The 26,287-nt window shown below is 42.5% G+C and overlaps 1 protein-coding gene across 1 annotated transcript; it reads left to right on the forward strand.

Moving 5' to 3' along the window:
* The first annotated feature begins 294 nt into the window (after positions 1-294).
* Positions 295-25,914, forward strand: pipox (pipecolic acid oxidase). Its single transcript, XM_042064079.1, has 8 exons — positions 295-499; positions 9,293-9,441; positions 12,026-12,239; positions 15,698-15,880; positions 20,487-20,639; positions 21,687-21,836; positions 23,219-23,294; positions 25,291-25,914. The coding sequence occupies exons 1-8, from the start codon at positions 392-394 to the stop codon at positions 25,416-25,418; spliced, it is 1,161 nt and encodes a 386-aa protein (XP_041920013.1). The 5' UTR covers positions 295-391; the 3' UTR covers positions 25,419-25,914.
* The last annotated feature ends 373 nt before the right edge of the window (positions 25,915-26,287 follow it).

A 26,287-nucleotide genomic window follows, 5' to 3' on the forward strand; every position in this document is an offset into this window, starting at 1 on the left:
TAGGCCTAGGCTACACAGCAACGTAGGCCTGGAAAAGATAAATTCAAGAAAATTACTCTCTCTCAGCTGGAGATCCTCCAGGAACCTTGATTAAATTCGGTTCTTTGAGGAACCTCCTTTCATACTGAAAAATCGTTAAGGTTCTTGCAGAGACCTCTAAGAGCATCAAGGCACGTTTGAGTTCTCAGAAGAGCCCCTGCGTTCTTGGAATAACATGCTTCTTCAAGGAACTATCCAATTTTTACAGTGTACAAAAGGGTGGAGTTTCTTGGCGGGAGGGGTGATCTCTGTGTTCTGCTACGCTACTACAAGAACAAAGTGTGATTTATATATGGATTTGAAATTGTTTCGAAAGTCTGCCAGTGTGTGATTGTCGCGGGGTTGTTAAAAAATGTCTTCGCAAATATACGATTGCATTGTGATTGGAGCAGGGATCCAGGGGTCTTGTACAGCGTACTACCACGCGAAGAATAACAAGAAAACGCTTCTTCTCGAACAGGTTGGTGTCATCATATTACCCAGGTAGCGCGCACAGAAAGTTTGGGCACCAGTCGTAGCCATCAATGAAATTATGCAATATTCCAAACAAGTAGGTTGTTAAACTCATTATGTCTATGGTTAAACTGCACCGGGGCACGGGTCTGGACAGGATGCATACTCACCCGGAAAAAAAGTTTTGTAGGCTATATTTTAAAGTTTACAGGCATCAATCTGGAACACTTTGAGAATAAATTAAACGATAACAGCTGTGTATTTATATTGATGGAGATATTTGTGCTGTACAGGCACGTGCAGAGAAGGGGGGCTACAGGGGCTCTACACTGCCCTTTTGCCCCTTTGATGTTAAGTGCCCTTTTGACAAGACCCGTTTTTTACTTTTAACATGTGTAATATTTCCGCTAATTCCAACGTGAATATTCGCTAAAATGTTTCATTAATAGTTTGTGAAATTAGAAATTTACAAAAATAAAAATGTTCTGTGTTAATTGAAATGCCTTGCGGACACCAATCCGTGACGTCATACATTCAGTGAACTCTCAGAAGGTGCACGCAGGCACAGTGCTGCAGGAGACGTTTGGGAGCACGGTACAGGGTTGCCAGATTGGGCGGTTTTGCAATCTATTTTGCGGGCAAAAATGGGTTTGGGCGGGTGTATAAAAATTGGGCTGGTTTCGGATCAGTTCGGCGGGTTTTTGTAGCCGAAACAAAGGCACTTCAGACCCTTCTTCCAGCGACCGTCTCTGGTCAGCAGGCAGCAGTCTCTCACTCACTCACACACCCTCTGGCTGACGTGCCCCCCTAAACTCACAACAGACACTCTCAGCTCACGTCACCTTATGTATCGAAACATGCATTCTAGCCATATAAATGGCATAGTGCATGGTATTTCCATAACCGTGATATGCGCGCTTCACAATGACCGCAATTAGTTGTTAGATATTCACAGCAGACAGTAAAGCCCAGCAGTAATTTATCCAAATTAACACATATTTCAAGTACCATTCATGATGTTGTCAAATATTGAAGTTGTGGGAAGTTTAAGCTGTATGTTTCTTTCGTCCCCCATGTCGTTTCATTTATCTCGGTCTGGAGGGACGAATGAAACAAAACGCATGTTCGATTTCTCCTTAAATAAATCCTGAATGGTTTTGTTCAGAGCTGAAAATGCAACTGTATTTGACAGAGGACCGATGTAGTTTGCTTGTGACAAAATATTAGCTTTCAGTGTTTTACGATGTCTTTGTAAATTACGTTTAATTAAAAAGTGTTTCAGTCCGGTTCTCCCCTACTCTGGCGCAGACCGCCATTCAAACACACAGCTCGCGGGGTTTTCAAACTTAGCTAGCTGACTGACAATGTCAATATGCCAAAGTGGGCAAAGAGCATTTTGTCATTACAGTCAATCTCTTCATGAATGTGCACACTGCTGAAAGATTACCTACGAGACAGGATGGACTTACCCCTTCTTTCAGGGTTGATGGATGTGCGCAGGTCTTGCGCGAATGGCTTGACATAGGACTACGGCCCACGTTCCGTCCAGCCCGACAGTTGTTGAGGAAGTTTGACAAAGCCTAGGCCTACTAGAACTTTTTAATTATTTTTAGGCCTAATAACAATTGCTCAAAGCGATTTTCACGAAGGGCCTAGGGCCATAGGCCTATGTTTTGTTGTGTAGAGATGGCCCATGCATGAACGTTCTGCTTCTGCAAAGAGCGCACTGACACACCTGTTCGTTCAACGCGACTTTCATGAAAACTAGGATTAACTGCCTGTCAGGTAGGCCTACTAATTGTTCTAAATTACAGGTGTCAAACTCAAGTTTGCCTTTAGCCTATATCTGGCGTATGAAAATATTCTTTGCGTGTAGTTGCCATGCATGGACGCACTGCTTCTGCAAAGAGCGCACTGACACTGTCCTAAATAGCCTATTCAGAGCGATTTTCATGAAAACTCTAGGCCTAACTGCCTGTGTCAGGGAATATATAGCGCCTAGGTAGGCTATTAATTAATTGTTCTAAATCACAGGTGTCAGACTCAAGTTTAACTCAAGCCTTTAGCCTACATTTGGGGTAGGCCTATGAAAATATTTTTTGTGTAGCCTACAGTTGGCCCACCAGTTATGAACGCACTGCATCTGCAAAGAGTCGACACTCTTCATATATCCACTCAATGTTTTTATGTTAGGCTAGCCTACTGAATGCTTTAGTTCCAAGCGTCTATTGACACTAAACAGACAGATTAATAGTCTATGTTTAGCCTATTGCATTATTTTCCGTAACATAAGCTTATAGAATAATAGTCTGACGTCCGTGTAGCCTACTTTTGCGTTCATTTGAATATTGTTTCTGAAATTGGATAGGCTAAGTCGAAAAATGGGTCATTTTAAAGCTTGTTAATGATTTTAATGTGTTTAAATGAGAAACAAGCAAAAGCAAATTTGGGCGGTTTTTTGTGCATTCTCGCGGTTTTTGACGAGGTTTTGGGCTGGAAAACCTTGCTGGCATCTGGCAACACTGGCACGGTAAGGTCACTTGGCAGTTAGCCTATCTGAACATGCAATAGTATTCAGCTTAGAGAGAGAATAAAATGTTTAAAGTTGTTTCATGTTTAATGAAGTAGGCTATCAAACCCGTTTTAACCATGTCATGGTCCATCCATTTCAATAACCTGGCAGCTTCGAAAATCTGAACGTTGAAGCTGAAGGCTGAACGTTCATAACATATTCTATTTAGGTTACTATATATGTATATATATGTACAGAGTAGGCAAACCTTTTCTAAATCGTCATAAGCCGACGACATAGGCTATGTAGTTGTTTAACTAACCCAACTCCACACGTCGTTCTCGGTTTACAGTAGGCTACATTACGCGTCATCACTCAGTGGCCACACGCACAGCACGTGAATCTGCAAGACTCCAGCTTGCTAATGGTGGTAGTTCACTGTGATAAACATTAAAATTATAGCCTGACAAGCCAGACTAGGCAATAACATATTTGCTGCCGCTAGGGTGCGTCTAGATATCTAGGCTATTCAAATTAGCTTTGAATTTAATCAATAAGATGTAGCCTTATAGCCTATGATCTCTGTGTAGACAATAGCCTAATGAAAACTGAAAAGACCTATCCGTCTGTGCCCTGGCTACAGTAGGCCTACAGTACATGCACTCCTATTGAATTTTCAGAACCAAGAGAAATGAGAAAAATGTGTTACAGCTCTGTCTGCTATTTATACCCATTCTTCTTGATACATAATGAATAAATATGAAAATGTATAAAATGTTTATCAGTACATTAGACTACTTTGCAAATTGCTAAACCATATAATAGCCTGTCCCACTATCATCATTGAAATAGCATAATGCTAGAATTTAAATGGACAAAAAATGTCCAGCTCAGGTTCAGATGATTAAAGCTTTATAGGCTAGGGAATGTAAAACCTAAGTTCCAGTTTACACCATTCAAATTGTGTGTATCTTTTCTAGCTTTCGTATGCATTATGTTCTATAAAACATGATATTATATTCTGCAGTGCAAAGAAGCCCACTAAAGACAAGTTTTAAATAAAGTTAACACGTTTTCTGAAAATTTTGTTCCATGTGCCCTTTTTTTTATAAATTTGAGCCCCTGCCCCTACAAAGGTCTCTGCACGCCCCTGGTGCTGTAGTCTAAACTGTTTTGCACTTTAGATTGTAACCATGCAGGTGGATGATGATGCTACAATAAGTTCACAACAGCACTGTAGGCCTACTGACATGTATAGTAGTCCGCAATTTTCATGATGGGCTACAGTAATAGGCTACTTAAGCTGATTGCTGCAGCTTTTTGTTTCTGCAAATTATGGTCTGGCTCAGATGTATTTTACTGTGCAGTGTAAGCATCTCAACGTAAGATGGTAGGCTACCTTGCAGGCGCACATGCTGGTGTATAGCCGTAGCCTAAGCACTGTGCGTACCATAGGCTGAACAACGAGTGAGAGAATTTCCTCTATGTGTGTAGCCTAGGCCTACTCACAATCAGGGGCGATTCTAGAGCTTTGCTGGGGCACAGGCCCCCAACTCCCAATACATAAAAATAAAAAATAAATAAATGTGTGCGCAATTATTGTCACTGTCATACTGTAGGACCAGCACTCTCTCCCTCAATTGTTGTAAGAACCACTATCCAGCAACATCCAAACACATAGGCATAAGTAGGCCTATACTCACTGCATGAATTTAATAGGCTTTCCTACTAACACAAGGGAAAGCTTATTTTTTAGTCAAAATTGAGATATACTTCCCTCCCAGGCAAGGGTCCTATAGTCATCCTGGCTTGCCTTGTAGCCTACCTGTAGGCTAGCCATTTATTTCATATTGCGCGCACATTTTTTTTTATTTTTATGTATTGGGAGTTGGGGGCCTGTGCCCCAGCAAAGCTCTAGGTCTAGAATCGCCCCTGCTCACAGTCACACCAAGTTGGCCTACAGTACCATAATTTCCCAGCTCTGCACAATATCCCATTAACTGCATGACAGTAGGCTATTTAAATTTTTCTGTAAAGTAAACCTTATCAAAATCAACGTAATGCAGAGCTATACAAACACACCTTTTGTTTGAGCAGGAGAGAGAATGACAGCGCACGCACGCAGCGTTACCAGCTAATTCACTAACTCAAGACTTCAATGCCATCTTGGATATAAAACGTTTTTGTAAACAACGAAAAAAGAAAGAAGGGAGGCAGCAAACGATGGGTGTGCGTACAATAACATTATTTCCTGCAGGCGCCCCTGACCTTGGCAGACTTGAGTGACCATGAAGAAATGTTCTCTTCAGCATGATAGGCCATGGAAACCATACTAAAGTAACTACCGTTTTGGGAAAGAGGGTTGAAATGTGGTCCCAGTTCAAAAGACATAACCACATATCTTATATGACTTAGGACAGGCTATAGCCTAAGCCTAGACATAATAAAGTGAAACAGTTAATGATTGACTTCTGTAATAACCATAGATTCACATCCACAGTTAGTGGCTTAAAGGAGAATTCCGGTGTGATATTGACCTAAAGTGTATTGAAACATGATACCGAGTGTGAACGTATGTCTCATAGCCCATCTCGGCTTGTCCCCTGCACTCCAAAATCTGGCGCTAGTTAGCCAATGCTACCAACAGCTTTTTCAATAGTGGTGCTTCGGCATCGGGCTAGCCATGCAAATAAATCACTGTTTTACACCCATTTACGAGGCTCAATGTATCTCCACACTTCATTGGTAGACTTCCGAGGGCCCTGACATTTAAAACGAGACATTGAGAACTTTGAAAAAGCACCGGTAGTTTACTTACAAGACGATTTATACAGACAGTATCTTCACGAAGTTTAGCGTTTGCAGCCATCTTGAATTTAGTCACGATAAGTCGAGCAACGAGTAAGAATTAACAGGTATGATAAGGGATCAGATTCCAAAAATAATTCAGTGGAAATGCATGGATTCCAGTTTCTTCCAGTAGTAGCAAATTCAAGATGGCTGCAACTTCGAAGTTCAGAGGGAGGTATTGATGCCCAGTTCACTGAGTTTGGTGATCAGTTTGGAGGGGATAATGGTGTTGAATGCTAAACTGAAGTCAATGAACAGCATTCTCACATAGGTGTTGCTATTGTCAAGGAGGGACAGGGCGGAGTGAATTGCCGTAAAGATGGCATCCTCTGTGCTCCTGTTCTGGCAAATTTTCTTGAAGCACTCTATACTGCAAACAAAATCTACCTCTGGGTACAAATAAAGTAACTTGAACTTGAACTAGTTATAAAGTTATTCATCTAGTTATTAATTCACAGGACATTCAATCATTTTACTAACACAAACTTTATGAATAAATATGGGTAACACTTTATGTTAAAGGTACATGAATTATCATGAATTCATGCATGAATTAATTCATGATTTATGCATTACTTCATTCCTTTATATGCTATGAATCATCAGGAATTGACATGAATTCAGATACTCTCATTCATAATTTTCAAAACCATGGCGGGAGAACCGACTGCACTTTGGTTAGCTGCTGCGCACATTTTTAGTAGCCTAACCTATAAATGCAAGTGAAGTTGCTTTGCATTATAGTGCATATGTCGATGCTTAGAATGTCGAATTCTTGCGATTGCGTCTTTGGACAATAAAAAGTGATTTGGAAGCAAAATTGAAGAGAAGCAGGGAGCAGTTCAGATGAAAGACTCAATGATCTTCTTAACCTTTAAACACTGTTCATTGCTACCCCCCTTAATTTACTGTTCGCGGTTAAATTTGACCGAACAGTTTTAACTGCTCTTAAATACCAATACCATGACAAAAAGTATAATTTAATAGAACATTATTGTAAACAGACCCTTATTAGAACATTAACATCTACATCACGTGTGTTTGTGTGTGTGGGTGTGTGTGTTTCTGTATGTGCGTGAATGTGTGCGGACACTGTGGTTCACATGCACAGTGGCAACATGACAACATGAACTGTGTGTGTGTGTGTGTGTGTGAGAGAGAGAGAAAGAGAAAGATAGAGTGTGTGTGTGTGTCTGTGTGGGTGTGAGTGTTTCCATGTGTGAAAAATGTGTGTGCAAACATTGGTGGTTTTCCTGCACATGTGGCAACATGACAACATGAACTGTGTGTGTGTGTACATGTGTGTGTACAGTATGTGTCTGTTTGTGTGTGTGTGTGTGTGTGTGTGTTTCTGTGTGTGCATGCATGCCTGTGTGTGCGAACATTGGTGGTACACATGCACAAGTGGCAACATGACAACATGAACTGACAACATGTACTGAGTGTGTGTGTGTGTTTGTGAGTGGGTGTACATGTGTGTGTACTATATGTGTGTCTGTTTGTGTGGGTGTGTGCTTCTGTGTGTGTATCTCCTGGATGAAATGTATACTCTTTCCCATTAATTTCCTATGGCGGTCATTTTTGACCTTAAACAAAAAAAGTGTTTCTACGTTGAATAAATCACTCAAAATAAATTCTATGTGTTCAAAAGCCTTTTGTGAAGATCATAAGATCTTGAGGCAATCTGATGAAAAATGCCATATTTATGGTACAGGGAATGAGTAAATCATTCACCGGAACAGTGTTAGAAGGTTAAACACAGTAGACAAAGACGTTTGGCTCTTCTTGGTCAATTTGCCTTGGGATCTAAAACAGTGGCATATAGAAATATTCAAATGGGTGAGCACAGAAGAAAGAAACGGGTGGGCAAAGCGAATTTGATTGAACATAAGAGAGGCCTAGATTAGATACACTATGAATCATAGGCATGTTATATTTATGACATAAAAGTGGAATTTACTGAACGCATTTGATCACAGCTGACAAATTACACAGAAACATTTTCAACCGGAGTAAAACAATGCATGAATGTAGCTTCAGCACGTCACATTAAGTATAGTATAAGTATATATACTCTTTTGATCCCTTGCGGGAAATTTGGTCTCTGCATTTATCCCAATCCGTGAATTAGTGAAACACACTCAGCACACAGTGAACACACAGTGAGGTGAAGCACACACTAATCCCGGCGCAGTGAGCTGCCTGCAACAACAGCGGCGCTCGGGGAGCAGTGAGGGTGCCTTGCTCAAGGGCACTTCTGCTGCGCTTTCTACTGGTTAGGGTTCGAACCGGCAACCATCTGGTCACAAGTCCGAAGTGCTAACCAGTAGGCCACGGCTGCCCCATTAAACACAATTGAGAGACAATAGATTGACCAAATTACGCAGTCAATAAACATTTTAATCTTGCGTAAAACGGCATGAACCCAGCATTGGCACGTCACATAAAACACAAATTGAAGCAATAGATTGACCATTGGGCAATCCTACTGCAAAGCCTCATAGGCACGCTACGTTTACTCACCTAGTGTTCATAGGCTTCGGAAAAAACTTTTTCCCCAGTGAAAACATCATCATTCCGCGTCATTCACATCACGTAATGTGTGAGTCAGAGGTCGGAAACTGGGGCTAGATTTTGCTAACAGAATTGCCCAGTTAGGGGCTCGTCATCACTGTAGTCGTCATGTTGTAGTTCGTTTGTAGTCCATGTGGCCTTTCATGTCCAACAGTTTTAATGTGAACTTGGGAATTTGCAGTTTTTGTCACTTGAAAGCTGCATATCTTTCTTTCACAAGCGTCTTACACTATATTTTAAGCAAATACAGTTGTTTATTTAGGATTAGTGAGTGTGTGTTTTAACCTTTGTTGTGGCATCCGTGTTTGTCACACATTCCGACGGCAAAGCACATGAACACTTGCTGTGAGTGTAAATGTGTGTAGGCTATACTAGATTTTAGTAGCATGGTTTAGAGGAATAACTGTTCCATACGGTCTTGCGTGCAAGCAGATTCCTTCAGATGCGCCACTGACTATCAAAATACCAGTGCGCTGTTTGAAGTTGCGCTTGCTGTTAAAGGGAATTACAGATGTCATTGTCATTGGTTTAAATGATGTTAGGCCCAAAACACACCCATGACTGATTAAGAAACATAAGAATGCCTTGTTGCGCCATCTGCCCGATGTTTGATAACGAAATAAGCTTTTGATAAGCTTAAGACTAGTGACCATGCATTTTAGACCAATGCAGTGCTTGATCAAGCCCACTAATAAGTACTTCTTCTGAGAGTTAGAAATTGTGACTCTGCTCTCTGCTCTATCACTACACAATGATGAGAAAAAGACATATTGTTGCATAATTGTGTTGAATTTATATAGGATGTCATAGTGAACACTATGCATGAAATGGAAGTGGAAGAGTCATTTCTCCCTGCTCTTTAAGTTTTTCCTGCCTCACTCTCGTGGAAGTTCCCATGGCCAGACGCGAATTATCAGGAAGGCCTATCAGCAGGACTTCTACCTCCGGATGATGGAGGAGTCTTACAAACTGTGGGCCGAGCTGGAGAGAGATGCAGGTGTGCAACTATACAGGTAGGTCCGATGCTTCCTCTGGTTCACTGAATACAGCGTGCAGCCAGCCATACGCCGGCGCTAACATTCAAACTGTCCTGCCGCTGTTCGCCGTGTCATATCACTGTCATTACCGTTTGCTCTGTTGTATTCCTGGTTCACTATTCACAATGTCATTTACCACCGTTTGCCATAAATGCCAGCTAGCATGCGTTGTTGTTTAAGGTGCAGGGAAAGGCCTACCGGCATTCTTAAGTAGCAAATGTTTGTGCATGACTCCATTCTTATATTACTCAAACTATATACATTGTCATTTCCATCTCCCATCTAGCAAGTAATGAAAAAACCCACACTGGCTATCAAACTTCTCATTTATTTAGTTAAAACTTAATTACGTAATTACAACTCTGTACACAGTTAACTCACCACCGTCCCGAACTCCGGTTCAACTTCCTTGTATAACGTGGGGAAGCTGAGGGAATGTTCCACTAGGTTGAAGTAGAGGGGTTTCGCGGGTGATTGGTGGTGGGAACATTTTGTATGTATTTCTATATTTGCTGTTTGCTTGTTTGGTTTATTATTTGGTTATTATTGTGTGATTATTTGGTTAATTGATTTTTGTTAGCAATGTTGCAATCTAGTGGGAGGGGCTACAGCTAGGCTGTATTAGGCCCCATGGCCTCAGTCGCAAGAGGCTGTGCAGAGAGAGAGCTGTTTTTGAGAATGGTGGACTGGTTAAGTGTGCAGGGTCTTTGGAGACATAGCCTGGCAACTTGATGCCTATTTATTTTCTTTTTGAACAGTTTTTGTTTTGCATTTTTTGCGCACCTTGACACTGTAAATATTTGCAAAAATATTTTTGGAAAAAGAAAAAAAAATAAACAAAAGACTTTTTAGAAAACTTGCATCTTCCCTGACTCCGCCATCGGTTATCCTGCCACAAAGACAATATAATAATATTACGTTAGACATATTTTCATTTAAGTCAAGAAGTGCCCCGAATTACTCTCATAAAAGTGCAAGAAGGAACCTCAGACAAGGTTTTATTAATGTAATACAACATCCCACTGAACTTTTATGAAAGCAGATCAAATATAATATCAGGCTGCCCCAAAATACAACTGCAATTAATTAAATGTCTTCTGCCAAATGGAATATCTTCAGCTATACTTTTGTGTTTATGTTGGTGTGTCTGCCAGATTTTACTCTGCCACTGAATGTAATTCAGGGAATTTTTCACTTCAGTAAACACCTCGGCTTATTATTTGAGCTATGAGGTATGTGAGTGTAAATACAAAGGCTGGATCAGACTAACGCAAAGCCAGTACTGGGGTCGGAATTTGGTGTTGTTATTGCATTGGGTTTCTAACTTGATTGTGCTGCAAAAAGAGACTGATTCTTAACATAAGTCTTTAGAGGAGAATCTTGAGGAGGTTGTATTGATTAGGATGAAAAAATACAGATGGGAAGTGGTAGCGCAAATAAATAGACAAATAATTCAAGCAAGCAACAGTTATGCACAGCAGACACAATTCACATTGGGAAACAAACCATATCAGGGAATTGTTAAACCAGTTGGATACATCACAGTCACCATTGTCTTTTTTCCACTTTTTTCCCTCGTGTCCATTTCATGCATTTTCTCTCTCACTATCTCTTTCTCTCTCTCTCTCTCTCATTCTCTCTCTCTCTCTTGCTCCCACCTCTGCTTGGTGAGTGATTGGTCCTCAGTCCAGGGCCAGCTGTGTCCTTGAGTTTTTGTGGAGCACAAACTCTGAGAGAAAGATGTGTGTGAATCACTTTCAGCAATGCTTCACCTCATATCATAGTAGCTCCCTGGTCGTCACCTCCCTGGAGAATCATCCCCTAGGGCTGGTGTGGCCGATAACCACCCAATCCCACAGCAGGAGGAATCTGTCCAGAGAAACACACACACACACACACACACACACACACACACATGCCACTCATCCCACAGGGTAACATGGCCACTGCTACACAATGCATTATATTAATACCCTTGCTCTCTGACTGTTTCATCATCAACCAAGTCATACATATGTATACACACATACACACGCACAGACACACCACACACACACAAACACACACACACACACACACAGTTGGAAACACAGTCATAAAATTCCCTGATAAATAGTTGGGGCCCTTTAGCTGGTGGTGCCCATGCATCAAGGCTTGTGGCAGATGGCGGCGCAGCCCTCAGAAAACACTGTTCACACAGGGCCAGCACAGCCATCCATCACAGGGCCCCGCTGAAATACCGCCTGTGTTTCAGAACTTTTCAACCAGGGGACCGATAACTTCACACACCAGCTCCGCTTCACGCCGGCCCCCTCTGCTCCGCACCGCGCCGGCCGTACCACCAGGCCACCGCTCTGATTTATGGAACATGGCTGCCTGGCTTGCGGGGCCTGGAGCTGATTTTAAGCTTGCCCTTTACAGGCCAATCTATGCATCTGCCCCCACAGTCTTGTCCCTGGCTTAAATCAAACCAAAACAAACAAAAAATACAATGGGAAAGGTCACATGGAAGCTTGTGCAATGGCTAGATTTAATTTGAATGTGCCCCCCCCTCCTGCAGATGCACAGGCCTCCTGGTCATGGGCCCCGAGGACGGTCAGTACTACTCGGCCGTCAAGGACGTGCTGCAACGGAACAAAGTTCCCACTGTGATGCTGAAGAGGGAAGAGTTCAACCAGCACATCCCCAACTTCAACCTGGTCAGTGGAGAGAACGCGCTGGTGGACACCAGTGCAGGGGTGCTGTACGCCGACAAAGCCCTCGCCTCCCTTCAGGTGAGGGTCACAACTCACAGTCCGTTATAGCACATCAGTACGTGCAGTTCACATCTGTAATGTTACAGGTCAATTCCTTGAACAACGCTAGGTGCGTTAGTTACAGGTAAGTGAGATTTAGCAAAGGCTTTTATCTAAAGTGACATAAAACACTTTCCAGACACGCGACTGGGGGACTCCCAGTTACGTTAGATAAATACGTTAAATAAGTTTTCAGGTAACTTTTGAGGGGTTTACTGGAAGTACTGATATTAGGTAGATAAACTTACACAATGAAACAGCACAGCAAGTACATATAAGCATGTGTGGTATACATGTTATATAATAGATACTGTATAACAGAATGATACGTTTCTGAATGAATTAAGGTTTTAATGGAACCTGTAATATGTCCTGAGAGTGAGAATATGGTCAGACTAAGTATATTGAGATACTGTACCTCCTGTGTTTTCTGAAAGGCCTCCCTCTGTGGGAATCTCAAGATAGTGAGAAGTGTGTTTGTTCTAAGGTATCTGATGGTGCTGACCCCAGGGGAGACATCAACACAAACATGGCTTAGGTCAGGAGAAGGTTAAGGGGTTTTGTAATATTCTTATCTCTGTTAATACTAACTAGTTGGATGGGTAACAGGTCCCCGGTGTCGGTGTGCGTGCGTGTGTGTGTGTGCCCATGCGCAACATGGCAGCAGGAGCAAACGCTGCCACACCACTCTAACGCACCCGCACCCGCCGTGACTGCCGGCGAAAACACAGAGAAGTAAAAGTTGGAAGCGATCAAGCTCCTGACTGCAATGTGGATTATTGCGGTTTGAAAGTTGGCAGAAGTCTAAAAGAAGAAGAAGAAATAAACTTTCTTACTTATGGCAACAAAGGTGATCAAAAGCAATTGACATCATCCTAAACAATAGTGCAACATTCACTCACTCTTAACTCCGCAGACTGCGATCCACAAATGCAGGCCTTCACAAAGACAGAGGTAGAAAAAGTCATCACTTTCCTACCCAACAACAAAGCGAGTGGCTCCGATGGAGTAACTTACGAGACTTTAAAAGCCACATAACAAGTGTCATGCCCAATGCTCACGCAAATCTTTAACGTGTGCCTACTAAATGTACTATATGTGAACTATTTCACATTTAGTACATTTAGTAATACATAGAATCCCCCCAGAAGATACTGTAACACCCCCGATGACCCATCTACATGGAGGGACTGCTACCAACAGTTTATAAAGTTTTTATGAAATGCATTTGCCCGTATTCTACCCTGGCTTATAGAACACAAAATACTCTCCCCCAGTCAAAAGGCCTACGTCATCGGTCAGGGGATGTTTTCTGCTTAAAGACAGAAATTGACGATTTTAAGCATGACTCAAGCCAGTTTTATTCTGTTTTCCTGGACTTTCCCAATCCCGCTACAAATTGACATTAAAACAGGATGCCCTTGGAGTGCAGTAAACTTCATCCTGGCCATCACCAATTGGCTGAAATGGTTAGAGCAGTGCGCGCCTGAAGGGTTACGCTCACCACATCCAGTCCAAGGGTACACAGATGATGTGCAGATCGCTTCCAGGGATGAGCGTGCAATCCATGAATTGCTCAACCGTACAGCTTCTCTACCGTCTCCATCTCATCCTTTTATCATACAGGTAGCCTAATGTGGCAAGTTGATTGCTGCATCGATTGAAGTCATTTAGCCAATGAAGTCTTTGAAATATAATTATGAGTTAAATATTGATGTTACCCTTTTCGTGATATTTTAAGTATTTTGTAAAAAAATTCTGGCCTGGTCTTCTCCACTGTCTCAGAGGCATACACACACACACACACAGACACACACACTTGTGGACATAGACGTGTATTAATTCTCTGATTAAAGGTGCTCTAATCGATGCTGGGTAACGTCACTTCTGTTGACATTCAAACAAAACAGAGAGCTAGCTCGCTACTTTCTCCCCCTCCCTCCCGTGCTGCTCTCGTGCAATTGAAACTGTCCTAAACGCGCATCTCGTCTGTGATTTGCTGGAACAGTTTGTTATGTTTTTATGGGCTAGGTTTGCCCTGGTTGTTTTTGTTGCCGTTTTTGGAGCCTGGGCTGTCCACAGAGATTGCGTTTTTTTACATTGTATTTAGGACACAGACAGCTAGCGGTTGGTTAAGTGATGTTTGTAGTAAGTGGCATAAAATGTTTCAGCCTAAAAAACGCGTGGCATCGCTTAGTGTACCTTTAATGTGTATTATTAATAGTTATGTATAAAAGATTCATAACAGTGTCCTGAAGAATTGTCTCCTCCCTATTATTATTGTTATTTAGTTACCACACAATTATCCATGACTGACCTGGCTCTTCAGTGGATTGGAAGAAAATAATGAAAATGTGCTTCCCTAGAGGGCCCCTAACAGAGTCAGGACATGTACAAATTATTTCAAAACTTTTTGTATTGTGAGAGGATTGTTGCATGTGGTGTATTTGGAGACTGATGTCTGATGTTGAATGATAACTGTTGTTGAATAATGGTATTATTTCAGAACAGTGGGGTTGTTCAAAAAGGGATTTAATAAACGTAGCTAGTTCGTACGCATCTTACATAAATCAGGTTTTTTCATTTTTTTCAGGGGGTTTGATATTATCAGGGACAGATAATTGGCCCTATGCCTGTCTGAGTATTTTATTTGAGTTAGAGATCTTTTGAGTTCAGTGGTGTTTTGTGCATTGATTTGTCCTTTTTACTCCTTTTTCTCTTTAGGAGAAACAGGCATCTGATATAAAAATAACACACAGTAATGACTGCTCCGCCATTTCTGACCTCAATTCCTCTCGGGTTATTATAGCAGTTAATAATGAGTTGTTAGGTGGTTTAGTAAGTTCAAGCCAGTGAGCATTTCTGAGAGGATGTTTCATGTAATGCCTCATTGTGGGACATATGGATGAATGCTAGAATATGTGTGTGTGCGTGTGTATGTTCGGGGGTGCTGTTAGAAATGTTATAATATTCTAGAAGCTGGGTGTATACGCAGCTGATGGCTCAATTCTGGACTCATCATCAGTGATGTTCCTGGTATCACCGTGTGTTTCAACATCATACACCCTCCTCCTCAAGACCGATCAGTGGGTTGATCAGACACCCCAGCCTGTGCTGTTCTATGGTGCTCTCTGGCCCTGAGTTGCGTGTGCATTTTTCCATTAATCCTGTTTTATGGGGGGTCCCTGTAAGTGCAGGGCCCTTGGCCTAACTTTTCCTCAACCAACTTGTCCTTGTTCTAACTGTGTGTATGTGTGTGTGTGAGAGAGAGAGAAAAAAAGAGAAAGAGTGGGTGGATACAGCTCCATTCTCAAAATGGACATTGCGTTAATGAGTGATGATGTAATCTTTGTTTAGATTCCTATCTTATATATCTCAGGGCTTTCTTATACCTGTTTGTCTCATTATTTTACATGTATCTGTGCTTCCTTTATCAGAGGCTGTTTCAGTCACATGGTGGGGTGATTAAAGATGGGGAAAAAGTAACTGGCATCAAGCCAGGCCCGGTGGTCACGGTGACAACAGCCTCCGGGGCATATCAGGCCAAGAGTCTGGTGATAACAGCAGGACCGTGGACTAACACGCTGCTCTCCCACACCGGAATGGCCCTGCCTCTGAAGGTACAGCCAGAACACAACTTCCACAACACATGGCCTCACACTCTCTCAGTTAGACTCACTTCACACACACACACACACACACACACGCACATACTGAAATATCAAAGCACATTCCCGATCATACATAGCCTGGTTAACACCAGACCTCTTCTCAATTCTAAATTGAGATTGAGGGCCCTAATATCGTAGTCTAAAACGCATGGTCACTGGCGAAAAGCTTAGTTAAATTTAGTGGGATGTCCAGTTCACGTTGGGAGTGTTTTCGTTATCAAGCGTTGGGCGGATGGCGCAACAAAGCATTCCTAAGTCAACACTTCCCTCAATAATGTTCGAATCACTGAATAAAACACATTTATCCTGCATACGAGTTGCTGCTTACATCTTGTGACAGTGCGTCTTCAGTTGTGCTTCATATTTGCCTAATTATATTTCCCATTGTAATCGTGTAATTTGTAATGTGTTGCATGTGCACGTTCATGGATGAGAGAAGCCGGGTGCGTTGTGCACCCGCCCATATCACTGTTGATAATGCGCCCTTAAAATAACATATAAACAACTCGCCATGGATTTCTGACCAGGTTTCTCTTGGTCAGTGGCGTAATGCGTTTTAGGTAGTGTATGATAGCGATTTTTAGATCATGCGCCAGACCCCTCCTTAGGTTGGTAATTGCCACACCCCTTGGCATGTTGCTCAAAAAACGAGACGGGCATGGTGAAAAACTTGAGTCTACAATAGTAATAAGCTTTGCGTCGTGATGATTACAGACTTTAGACTGCGCTTTAGACCATCATGATAGAACCCTGAGAGTGGGTCTGGAAAGGCTTCATTAACTTACGACTTCCACGGGCGTAACCAGCATTGAAATTAAACTTAAAATTGGTGCATTAAGCTCTTACTAAAAAAGTGCTGTCAAACAATTACATTTTTTAATCGCGATTAATCGCTGAATTCCTATAGTTATATAATCACGATTAATCACATATTTTATCATATGGTTAAAATTCTATTATTTTGCATTTCTGAACTTTCCAGGAGTCCATATTAACAATAAAGCAATTATTGTGTATCTTGATTGGGATTCAAATGAAAGCAAAGACGTAGGTCTATTTGATTTGAAATAAAATTTCAAAAGATGTGCAGCAGACCTGAGGCAACACAATATTCTTCAGAAATTTAGCTGATATAAACAATAAAATAAATAATTAAAATAAAATAAATAATAAAAATGAAATAAATGCTACCGCAGAAGTGCACAAAATGTAGGCCTACACACATTATAAAGGGCATAACAAACAGAAAATATTATATTCATACTATATTCATTATCTTTGAGTTCAGTTGAAAATAAGGAAGTTTTCAACATGAGTGCATTGCCATTTTATAGGCCTACAGTCTATGGTGCACTGTCACTTGCCACACACATCAGCGCCGAAGTTTTTAACAGAAAACACTGGATGAACAATGGATTTTATGGAGCAGCGTCGACCAAATATAACTGAATCGTGATTTACACGGCGCCAAAGTGCGATGCTGGTGTGCGGAGTTGTATTGAAAAGAATGGAATCTAATGTAAATGAATGTCGAAAGCAGAGTGCATCGCAAATAGTAGCAGCCAAAGAGGAATGTTGATAACAGAACAAGTGACGGTGAAAGAATCTTTGACGGCACACATTTAATGCGTCAGCCTAGGCTACTACTCTTTGGCTGGCTCATAAGCCCAAACAAGTGTGTGCAGCATGCCTTTACGTAGCCTACTAACGGCACATCATCATAAAGATACATTTAATCTGCATCACGCCCCATTTTAGAGGAAAACAAGTTAACATTATTATTGATTCCAATGGGAAAGACGGCTAGTAATCACACGTTGACGTTACATTTATTTTTAATTCACAGGACATTCAATCATTTTACTAACACGGCAGTTATGAAGAATTATGTTTATGTAACTTACTCATGTCGAAACTATGTACATTATCAACCTAATTCGTTTGCAATACCCCATGTTGAGAACAAATTTAGCATGTACACTTACCATAATATCTCATGCAAAACGGTTAGCTTGCTAGCTAGCTAACTGTGGAACTTCAGTATAACATAGCCAATTATCTCACCTACTGTAGTTGTAGGAAATAGGCTACGTTCATATTACAAGTGATAGAATGAATGTGGGATGCTGGTGTGCAATTTATGTTTAGTTACTTATGTTTATGTTTAGGGACTTATGTTTAGTTGATGTTATGACATGTAAAGTTAAGCTTGCTGAACTTAGTTATAGTCAGCCACGGGCAGTTTGACTGTGCCTATCGATACATTCGTGACACTCCTGTAAACTAGAAAGAGCAAACCATAGGAACATGGTCACATTAATCCCATAAACACACAGATAACTCTTACACCAACCTTATTAGCCTTTTATTCACGTTTGTTTCAAGATTTAGTAAGTATAAGCCCTTTTTGCTCCCCACTTCGATGCAGCATAGGTTTTCCATTATATCAGTCATCTTTTCCCTAAAAGGGGGCGTGTACGTGCAGCATATACAACGTTCCATTCCATTTGTCAGAGCGTATTGTTTAGTTTCCGGTCTAGCTAAATCCGGTGTTGTAGTTGTTCTAACGTTACTAATGTAGTTGTTGCAACAGCATGTGAAAAAACTAAACAAAGTTTGTTTAACCAAAAATAACATTAATCTCGCGTTAAAAATATTGACGCCGTTAAAATAGGTTAATGCCGTTAATAACGCGTTTAACTGATAGCACTATAAAAAATATAAAGTAGTTGCACACTCTGATATCTTTTTGTATATTTATTTAACCAACATTTCGGCACAAGGCCTTAAACCTTGATAAAGGCTGTGCCAAAACGTTGGTGAAACAAATATACAAAAAGAGATCAGAGTGTGCAGCTACTCTACAGTATATTCTTTAATTTGATAAACCCCCTGACTGGCACCTCGACTTGGGTGTGCGTCCCTCTTCCAAGCCTTTCATTGCATTAAACTCATTTCAGAAGTGCAGCAATCAAATATTTCTTGTAAACAAAGGCTTTAAATGCAGTTGTTTACTCAATTCCAAAGAAAATTCACATCCATTTATGTTTAACCCTGTCACTATCAGCGCAGCCATTGGTTGTGTTGAATGCTCTATTTCAGAGGCTATTTGTCATCATCATAAAAAGCCCGCACCATATCTGATAGCAATTGTGATTGGTTCCTGTGTTTTTGGAAAATTGGAAATGGGTGTCAATGGCCTCCTTGCCAGACTGACCTGCAGAGCAAATTCAAATTTGGGTTCTCTTAGGCTAGATCATAGACACATTCCAGATCTCTGATTCTGTGACATCATGTATATAGTACAGACATACTAGAAAAAAGGATGATGTTGTTAAGCAATATTGCTTAACAATAACATAACAGGTTCTTATGTTCTGATTGGGTGATCACAAGTTGCTTCCTGTTGATTTACATTCTTCAGATACATTTGTCTGGGATGGGTAAACATGAGTAGGAAAGGGCCTGAACAACATCGGTCAGCAACATTTTCCAGTAAAACTGCTGAAAAAGTTGCCCTACAGTATGTCTCATTACATTAAGCTCTGACCCTCTGGTGTACTTCCTAGATTGTTGTCATGTTGACTTAAGTACCTACTACCTAGTGACATAAAACATTTGATTACCATAATCTTTTGTCAGGACTTGTAAATGAGTAGGAAACGCAAAGCTACTGATTTACCAGACGTCACTCATAAAGAAAATAACACACCAAGAACAAATGAACCAAGGAAGGGAAGAGAAATGTACCATCTTCCTCCACCCTCTTCCTCTTCTGTCTCCCTGGAGTTAATCTCCAGCCTGTTGTTTTTTTGGGGGGTTGAGACAATCTTCCTCAGGTCACATAGCTGATGAGGGGCGGAAGGGCCCATATGAGATGTTATTTATGCAGAGGAATCGCGAGGTGGAATTGGAAACTGCATTATTCAGCACGGCTCCTTTGCTGTCGTGCATGAGTGAGCACAAGGAAGCGTGAGGGAGATGAGCTTGCATGCCAGCCCCCCCACACACACACACCCCACCCGAAAAGAGAGACGGCACCCTGTTAGCTTATTACACTGAAAGCTGCACAAGACAGGCCTCTTTATTACCCTGCCAGAGATACAATCTGCGGCAGGAGTGTATGTCTTCATTCAATTAGAAACTTTAGCGACGGCAGAGGAGTTCTCGTCCAGAGCCTTTTTATTGCCTTTCCAGAGATATGATTTGCAGTCCGTATGCGTCTTCATTCAATTAAAACTATATCCTAAATGCAGCAATAGGAAATCTCTATCCAGCTGGGTAGCTTTTATTAGCTTCTCAAATGTATGAGTTGCACTTACTGTAGTGTATTTGAGGTCCTTCAATTAAAAGTTTATTGTAAATGCTGCAATCGTGGCAGGCTACTTCTGTGTTTTGCTTCTTGTTTGATTGTACAAAGCTGGAGGAATCACAGAGGAAAGGCCTGCCTACAGTTCCCAGGACTGTGTAATCTCGTCAAGTAACATCTGCCCTTGGGCCTTGGGGAAAATGTTTGCTTCGTTGTCCTCCTCCTCCTTCTCATTTTCTTGGACAGGTGGAGAAGATAAACGTGTGCTACTGGCGGGAGAAGGTTCCGGGCTCGTATGACGTCCACAATCGCTTCCCTTGCTTCAGCCGGCAGGACGGCCCGGAGGTGGATCAGATCATCTACGGCCTTTCGTCCAACGAGTACCCGGGCCTGATGAAGGTGAGGTAGGCTAATTGGCTGAGAAGGGTGGCAGTGTGATTGACAGGAGGGTGGGGCCTTGTGGCTCCATTTGCGAAATGAGAGAATGATTCATGTGAGTTTCTTTCAGCATGTGCGTTACACCCCTGAAAAAAAGCGTTTTGTGCTCTCTCTCTCTCTCTCTCTTCCTAGCTGACTCAAACTCAGAGATTAAGTGCAGCTCTTAAGTGCACCTCTGACAAACACAAGAATATTTTTTCTTTTCCCCCCATTGTTGTTGTGTTTGTTGGTGGCCAGCTTTGACTGTTTGTTTTTCGGCACCCGCATATTTGATCATAGCAGGTTTTTTTCCGTGAGTGGGTTAGGCAGCGGGACTTTTCTGACAAATTGCACACAACATGTATGCGGCGGAGGGGACAGATGGTGGTGCCACATTAAGTCATTATCCCTGGATCAGTTACCAGAAGCTCTCCCTCTCCTCTCCTCTTTTCCTCTCCTCTCTCCTCATCTCCTCTCTTTTCCTCTCCTCTTTTCTTCTCTTTTCCTCTCCTCTCCCCTCCTCTCTTTTCTTCTCCTCTCATCTCCTTTTCTCCTCTCCTGTCCTCCCTCGCTCCCTCCCTGCTGCTTCTTAAAAAGCACCACATATTAGTGCCACCAAGCAAGTGCAACACACCCCCTCCACTGACATGACTGTTATCATACTCTTAGAGGGAGGGTGTGGTGGTGCGTAAGACTGTTTAGTGCTTTGAAGTGTTCAGAGATGCATTGCCTTCTGCTTAAATTAACTTGCTCCTATTTTCCCCTCACATTCAAATGGAAGTTAAATAGTTCAGGAAAGTAAATCTGACGATCTAACTCTGACGAACTCTGACGATTCCATGGATTGTGGTCCAAAATGAAATGTATTAATGCAGTAGGACTGACACTGTAGTGCTAACACTGAGAAATGAGCTAAAACTTGTTAATACATGTGGCAGATGTGTATGTTTACACCTTAAGCAGGTTGGAGTTTTTGAGCATGAACTCTGAATCGTGTGTTGGTGTGCATTTGTCTCCGTCCTCCAACAGGTGTGCTACCACATTGGCAAGGAGACGGACCCAGACGCGAGGGACAATCAGACGGACCAGAGTGACATCCAGGTCTTGCAGCGCTTCGTCGCCCGCTGCATGCCCGGCCTGGTGCCCGTGCCCGCTGTGGTGGAGAGCTGCCTCTATACCGTGAGTCGTGGGTAACCGTCATCATGGTGCCCAGCCTCTCAACGAGAACGCACCTTGACCTACACGCCATACACCACATGTACCTGTACCTCCTGCTTTCTCTTCAGCCAGAAGTGCTTGTGAAGACATGTCATCAAAAAGAGGTGTTCCAGGCTGTTGTCTATCATTTTTGGAATAGATTTTTGGAATGTTGACATTGCTGGACGTTTAGAGGCGAACACTCAAGCCGGCTGACTTGGCATTTGGCAGAGGTGCCAGTTCAGTCACTCCGGTCCAGTCAGATCCATCTCAAAGAACGTCCCTGAGAAATGAGTAATTATACTTTACTTGACACAAAGGCCTAAATCTATTATGGCAGATGTTCCCAATTGCACCAAATAGACACAACCATAGTCACGGGGTGATAGATAAGAGGTCCTCAGGGACAGAACACATGACATGTACTGATATGTAGATGTCAGTCTGTACACAGAGAGGCACCGCCTCCAAGCTGGCTATTGTACCTTGACCTGTAAACTAGTAAATCTGCATCTTGCTGTATACTCTGCACACTGCACATATGCATGGCCTTTTATGGCATGCTCTAGCTGCATGTGTGGTGTCTGGAATTAGTGAGACTAGCCCCTTTGTGTATGGTTACACAATGCAGGTATAAGTGAGATCTGAATTCTACAGCTTAAATGAGTCTAGAAACAGAGAATGCATAATTGCTTGGGTGGATCTCCTTGGGTGTTTTTTTACTGTTAGATGTGTGCTCAGTATGTTGACCTCAGAGTATGTAGGAGAGACTGGGTACTCATTACATAGGCCAACTTGAAAACACAAAAAGGAACAATGGCAGCGTCAATGTTATGTCACATCACATTACTCTCCAAAAATGTTACATACATACATAACACAGTTATATAACACTGCCAATGTCAAACAGATTTGCTGCCTATGGTCTTCTGGAACAGTAACAATAGAATCACTGGAGAGCTCTGGTGCCATCCTCCATTACCTGCATGCTTTATTAAAAGTTACCTAAGCACAGAATGTCCATGGTCAGCCGACAGCCTCTTTGGGATCCGAGGGTTAGTTCCAAATGTGACTCATATTTCAATCTGTCAAGAATGAAATAATGACACTTAAATCTGTTCAGTGTCTGGAAGGTAACAGAGTTGTTCTCTCTCTCTCTCTCTCCCTGTCTCTCTTCCTCTCTCTCTCTCTCTCTCTCTCTCTCTCTCTTTTCTCTCTCTCTCTCTCTCTCTGTCTCTCTTTCTCTCTCTCTCTCTCTCTCTCTCTCTCTCTTTCCCTTTTTTCTCTCTGTCTCTGGCCCAAATCCAAATGATCTTTCTGGACGACTTTGGATTCATATTGTGCCATTCTTTCTCTGCTCTCAGTTGACGCCTGACAATCACTTTGTCCTGGATTGTCACCCCACTTACAGCAATATCATCATCGGCGCTGGATTCTCAGGTCAGTTCACATGTTTTCATACACCCTATAGCTCCTCACTATACTGAGTCAAACCCATGGCAACCCCTCCCCCCCCCCACACACACACACACAATCTCTTTTAAAGAGCTGCCTGAACTTTTAATTAGGCCCACACACACACACACACACACACACACACACACACACGCCACAGACACCAGTGAGAGACATGGAGTGCGGGCCTCCAGTGCGAGCCCTTTTATGGTCTAATTAAAGGCTGTGTCTGGGCTCGGACCCTCCTGCGCCTCCTGGGCCACGGGCTCCTCGTGGCATTTGTTTCATCCCCGCCGCCAATCGTCCTCCCGGAGCTCATTACCGCCCCTAATTAAATTCTCCCTCTAATCACTCAGAGTGACCAGCGGAGACCCGGAGCGATGGGGGCTGATAGTGGCACTGAGGGATGCATACACACACACACACCTACATAAAGACACACACACTCTCACTCACACACACACTCACACACACACACACACACACTCACACACACACTCTCACTCACACACACACACACACACACACTCTCTCTCTCTCTCACACACACACACACACACACACACACACTCACACACACACTCCCTTACACACACACACACACACTCTCTCTCTCTCACACACATACACACATATGTACATACATACGTGCACTCACACAGACACACACAGAACCTCCATTTCTTTGGCTAATTCTGCCCCCACACTGGTGTCCCAGCTTCACAGTTGGATGAGCTATTCATCATGCGCTGCATTGTTTGATGCTAAAGAGGTGCTTCTTTTCCGCCGAGGCGTGAAGGCAGCCATTGTGGCCGTGCCTGGGAGCCGTAGCCACCATGCCCACTGCGGTGGCAGTGAGAGAGAGCTAATGATTTATGGAATTTATTCTTCTGCCTTAATAATGCATAAGGCGCATGAGAGAACTGAGGATTCATCATTATTAACCTTTCCCAAGCGGTCCTTCTCATTGTTTAACATGATGCCAGTGGTTTACTCCGCGGCCCCCTTTTCGGCCTGCCCTCGTGTGATGTATGGGGCCAGTCTGGAGGTGCTCTGCTCTGGTCATTGGCCCACAGAGGGTGGACAGACGAGTGGGGGAAACAATGAGAGCCTGCGCACAGAAAGTTTAGGAAAGTCAGCCCTTTCTGCATCTGAATACATCTAAATCTGATTTTTTTTCTTTCTGTTCCTTTTCTAGTCTGTTTTTTGAAGGATCATGTTTGTTTCTATGGTTACCAATTCAAACAGTAACCATAGGGACGTGTTGCCCTGCTTATTGCTGAGACTTCTGAGGAGTCTGAGACCCGTCCAACAAGCCATAGTGAGTCCTCCCTGGAGTCATGTTGGCTAAGCCAGGAGCACACTCCCTTCGGATAGGTGTGAGGTCAGACCCACTGGAGAAACTCACTGACTGTTTGTTTTGGTGGACCAGGCAACACGTCCAGTTTAAATAAATGTGCTGTGACTGAGCCCCAGAGGTCGAGGTGGGGTGGGTGGGTGGGGGGGGGGGGGTCCCCTTTAATGTGCTCCTTCATGAAAAAGACTAGACACTGATTCTGGCCGTGGGAGGGGCTATTTTTAGATGCACATTGTTTGTCTAACCCCTCATCCCGGCCAACAACCCCAAAAGAAAATATATCTTTAGCTTTGTACATTACACTGAATACAAAAATGTTCTCCAGCTCCTAGCTCTGGTTCTTAGTCAAATTTTCTGTGTGGTCCACTGAGGGGTCCTTAAAGATGTTCATTTGAACTCCTTAGAGCTTATAAGCTTATAAATACTAGATAGCACTTTTAACAAGCCCATTGAGTATAAGGTCTCTAGTCTAAACAATAAGACAAGACATCATAATTCATATTAAATTATACAGGGCAAGATATAATACCTTATACAAAGTATTTGTATAGAACTTCACTTCACTGCAGGCATGTGAGGTTTTGGGCCTCTCTAACTCGCCATTTCCTGTCACCCACCTTTCAGGTCATGGCTTTAAGTTCGGCCCGGTCATCGGCAAGATCCTGTATGAGCTGAGCACAGGGCAGGTGCCCTCCCACAACCTCTCCCCGTTCAAGATCACCCGCTTCCAGACCCCCAAGTCTGCACTGTAGACCCACTGTCGGTTACTCTCCAAGAGACCACTACTGTGTGTGTCCTATGGGTACATGAAACATCACGAATGTACTGCAGGGTTGAAACAATATGCTTTAATGCTAATCAGGTCTCCGTCATGCTGAGAGGAGATTACTACTGCCATTTTAGCATCTGAATCATGTCTTAGATTTTCTATGTGTAATGGAACCTGTTAGTTGGCTCAGATGGTGTACAGTCACACATACCCATATTGTGCCCAGTCGTCTGTGACAAAAGCATTTAAGCGTAAAGTGCACTCTGTGATTTTTTACATTTATTTAATCTCTTTTGCACAGAAAATGAAATGCACTTTTTGTCATACATGTAAAATGACAATAAAGATATTCTATTCTATTCTATTCTATTCTATATTGCTTCCCTGACATGGCACTACACCCACATACCGTACTTTGAGGTTGTGTGTGTGTGTGTGTGTGTGTGTGTGAGAAAATAAAAAGCACTGTTAAAAAGTCATCAAGCTTACCAACATTTGTCTCTGCGTTGCCACTGTTCCACTCTCATGCTTATTTACTGCTGCTGCCAGTTGTTTGCCCCCCCCACACACACATACACACACACACCTCATCCCAGCCCTTCAGTAAACATGTTAATCACTAATCATGCAGGCTGTTACAATGGAAGAGACCGGTCTCCATCAACGAAAATGAGACAATTATACAGCGAGACTCGGGGGAAGAGGGAGGATGGGGAATGGTTAGATGAATTTACTGGATGGGATGGATGGGGTGATGATGGTTGGTTGGGATGGAAGGGGTGGGGGTGTCAGTCACTGGAGCTATTCATCATCTTGGGCTGTAAGTGGGACTCAGGAAGGAAAGTATTAATA

Source organism: Alosa sapidissima, chromosome 15 (assembly GCF_018492685.1).
Source record: "Alosa sapidissima isolate fAloSap1 chromosome 15, fAloSap1.pri, whole genome shotgun sequence".
In the NCBI taxonomy this organism is placed as follows: domain Eukaryota; kingdom Metazoa; phylum Chordata; class Actinopteri; order Clupeiformes; family Clupeidae; genus Alosa; species Alosa sapidissima.

Coding starts and splice junctions, on each gene's coding strand:
- pipox (XM_042064079.1), top strand. CDS start 392: ATGTCTTCGCAAATATACGATTGCATTGTGATTGGAGCAGGGATCCAG. Junction 20,640..21,686: donor AGTACCCGGGCCTGATGAAG/GTGAGGTAGGCT, acceptor GTCCTCCAACAG/GTGTGCTACCACATTGGCAA. Junction 23,295..25,290: donor CATCGGCGCTGGATTCTCAG/GTCAGTTCACAT, acceptor CCCACCTTTCAG/GTCATGGCTTTAAGTTCGGC.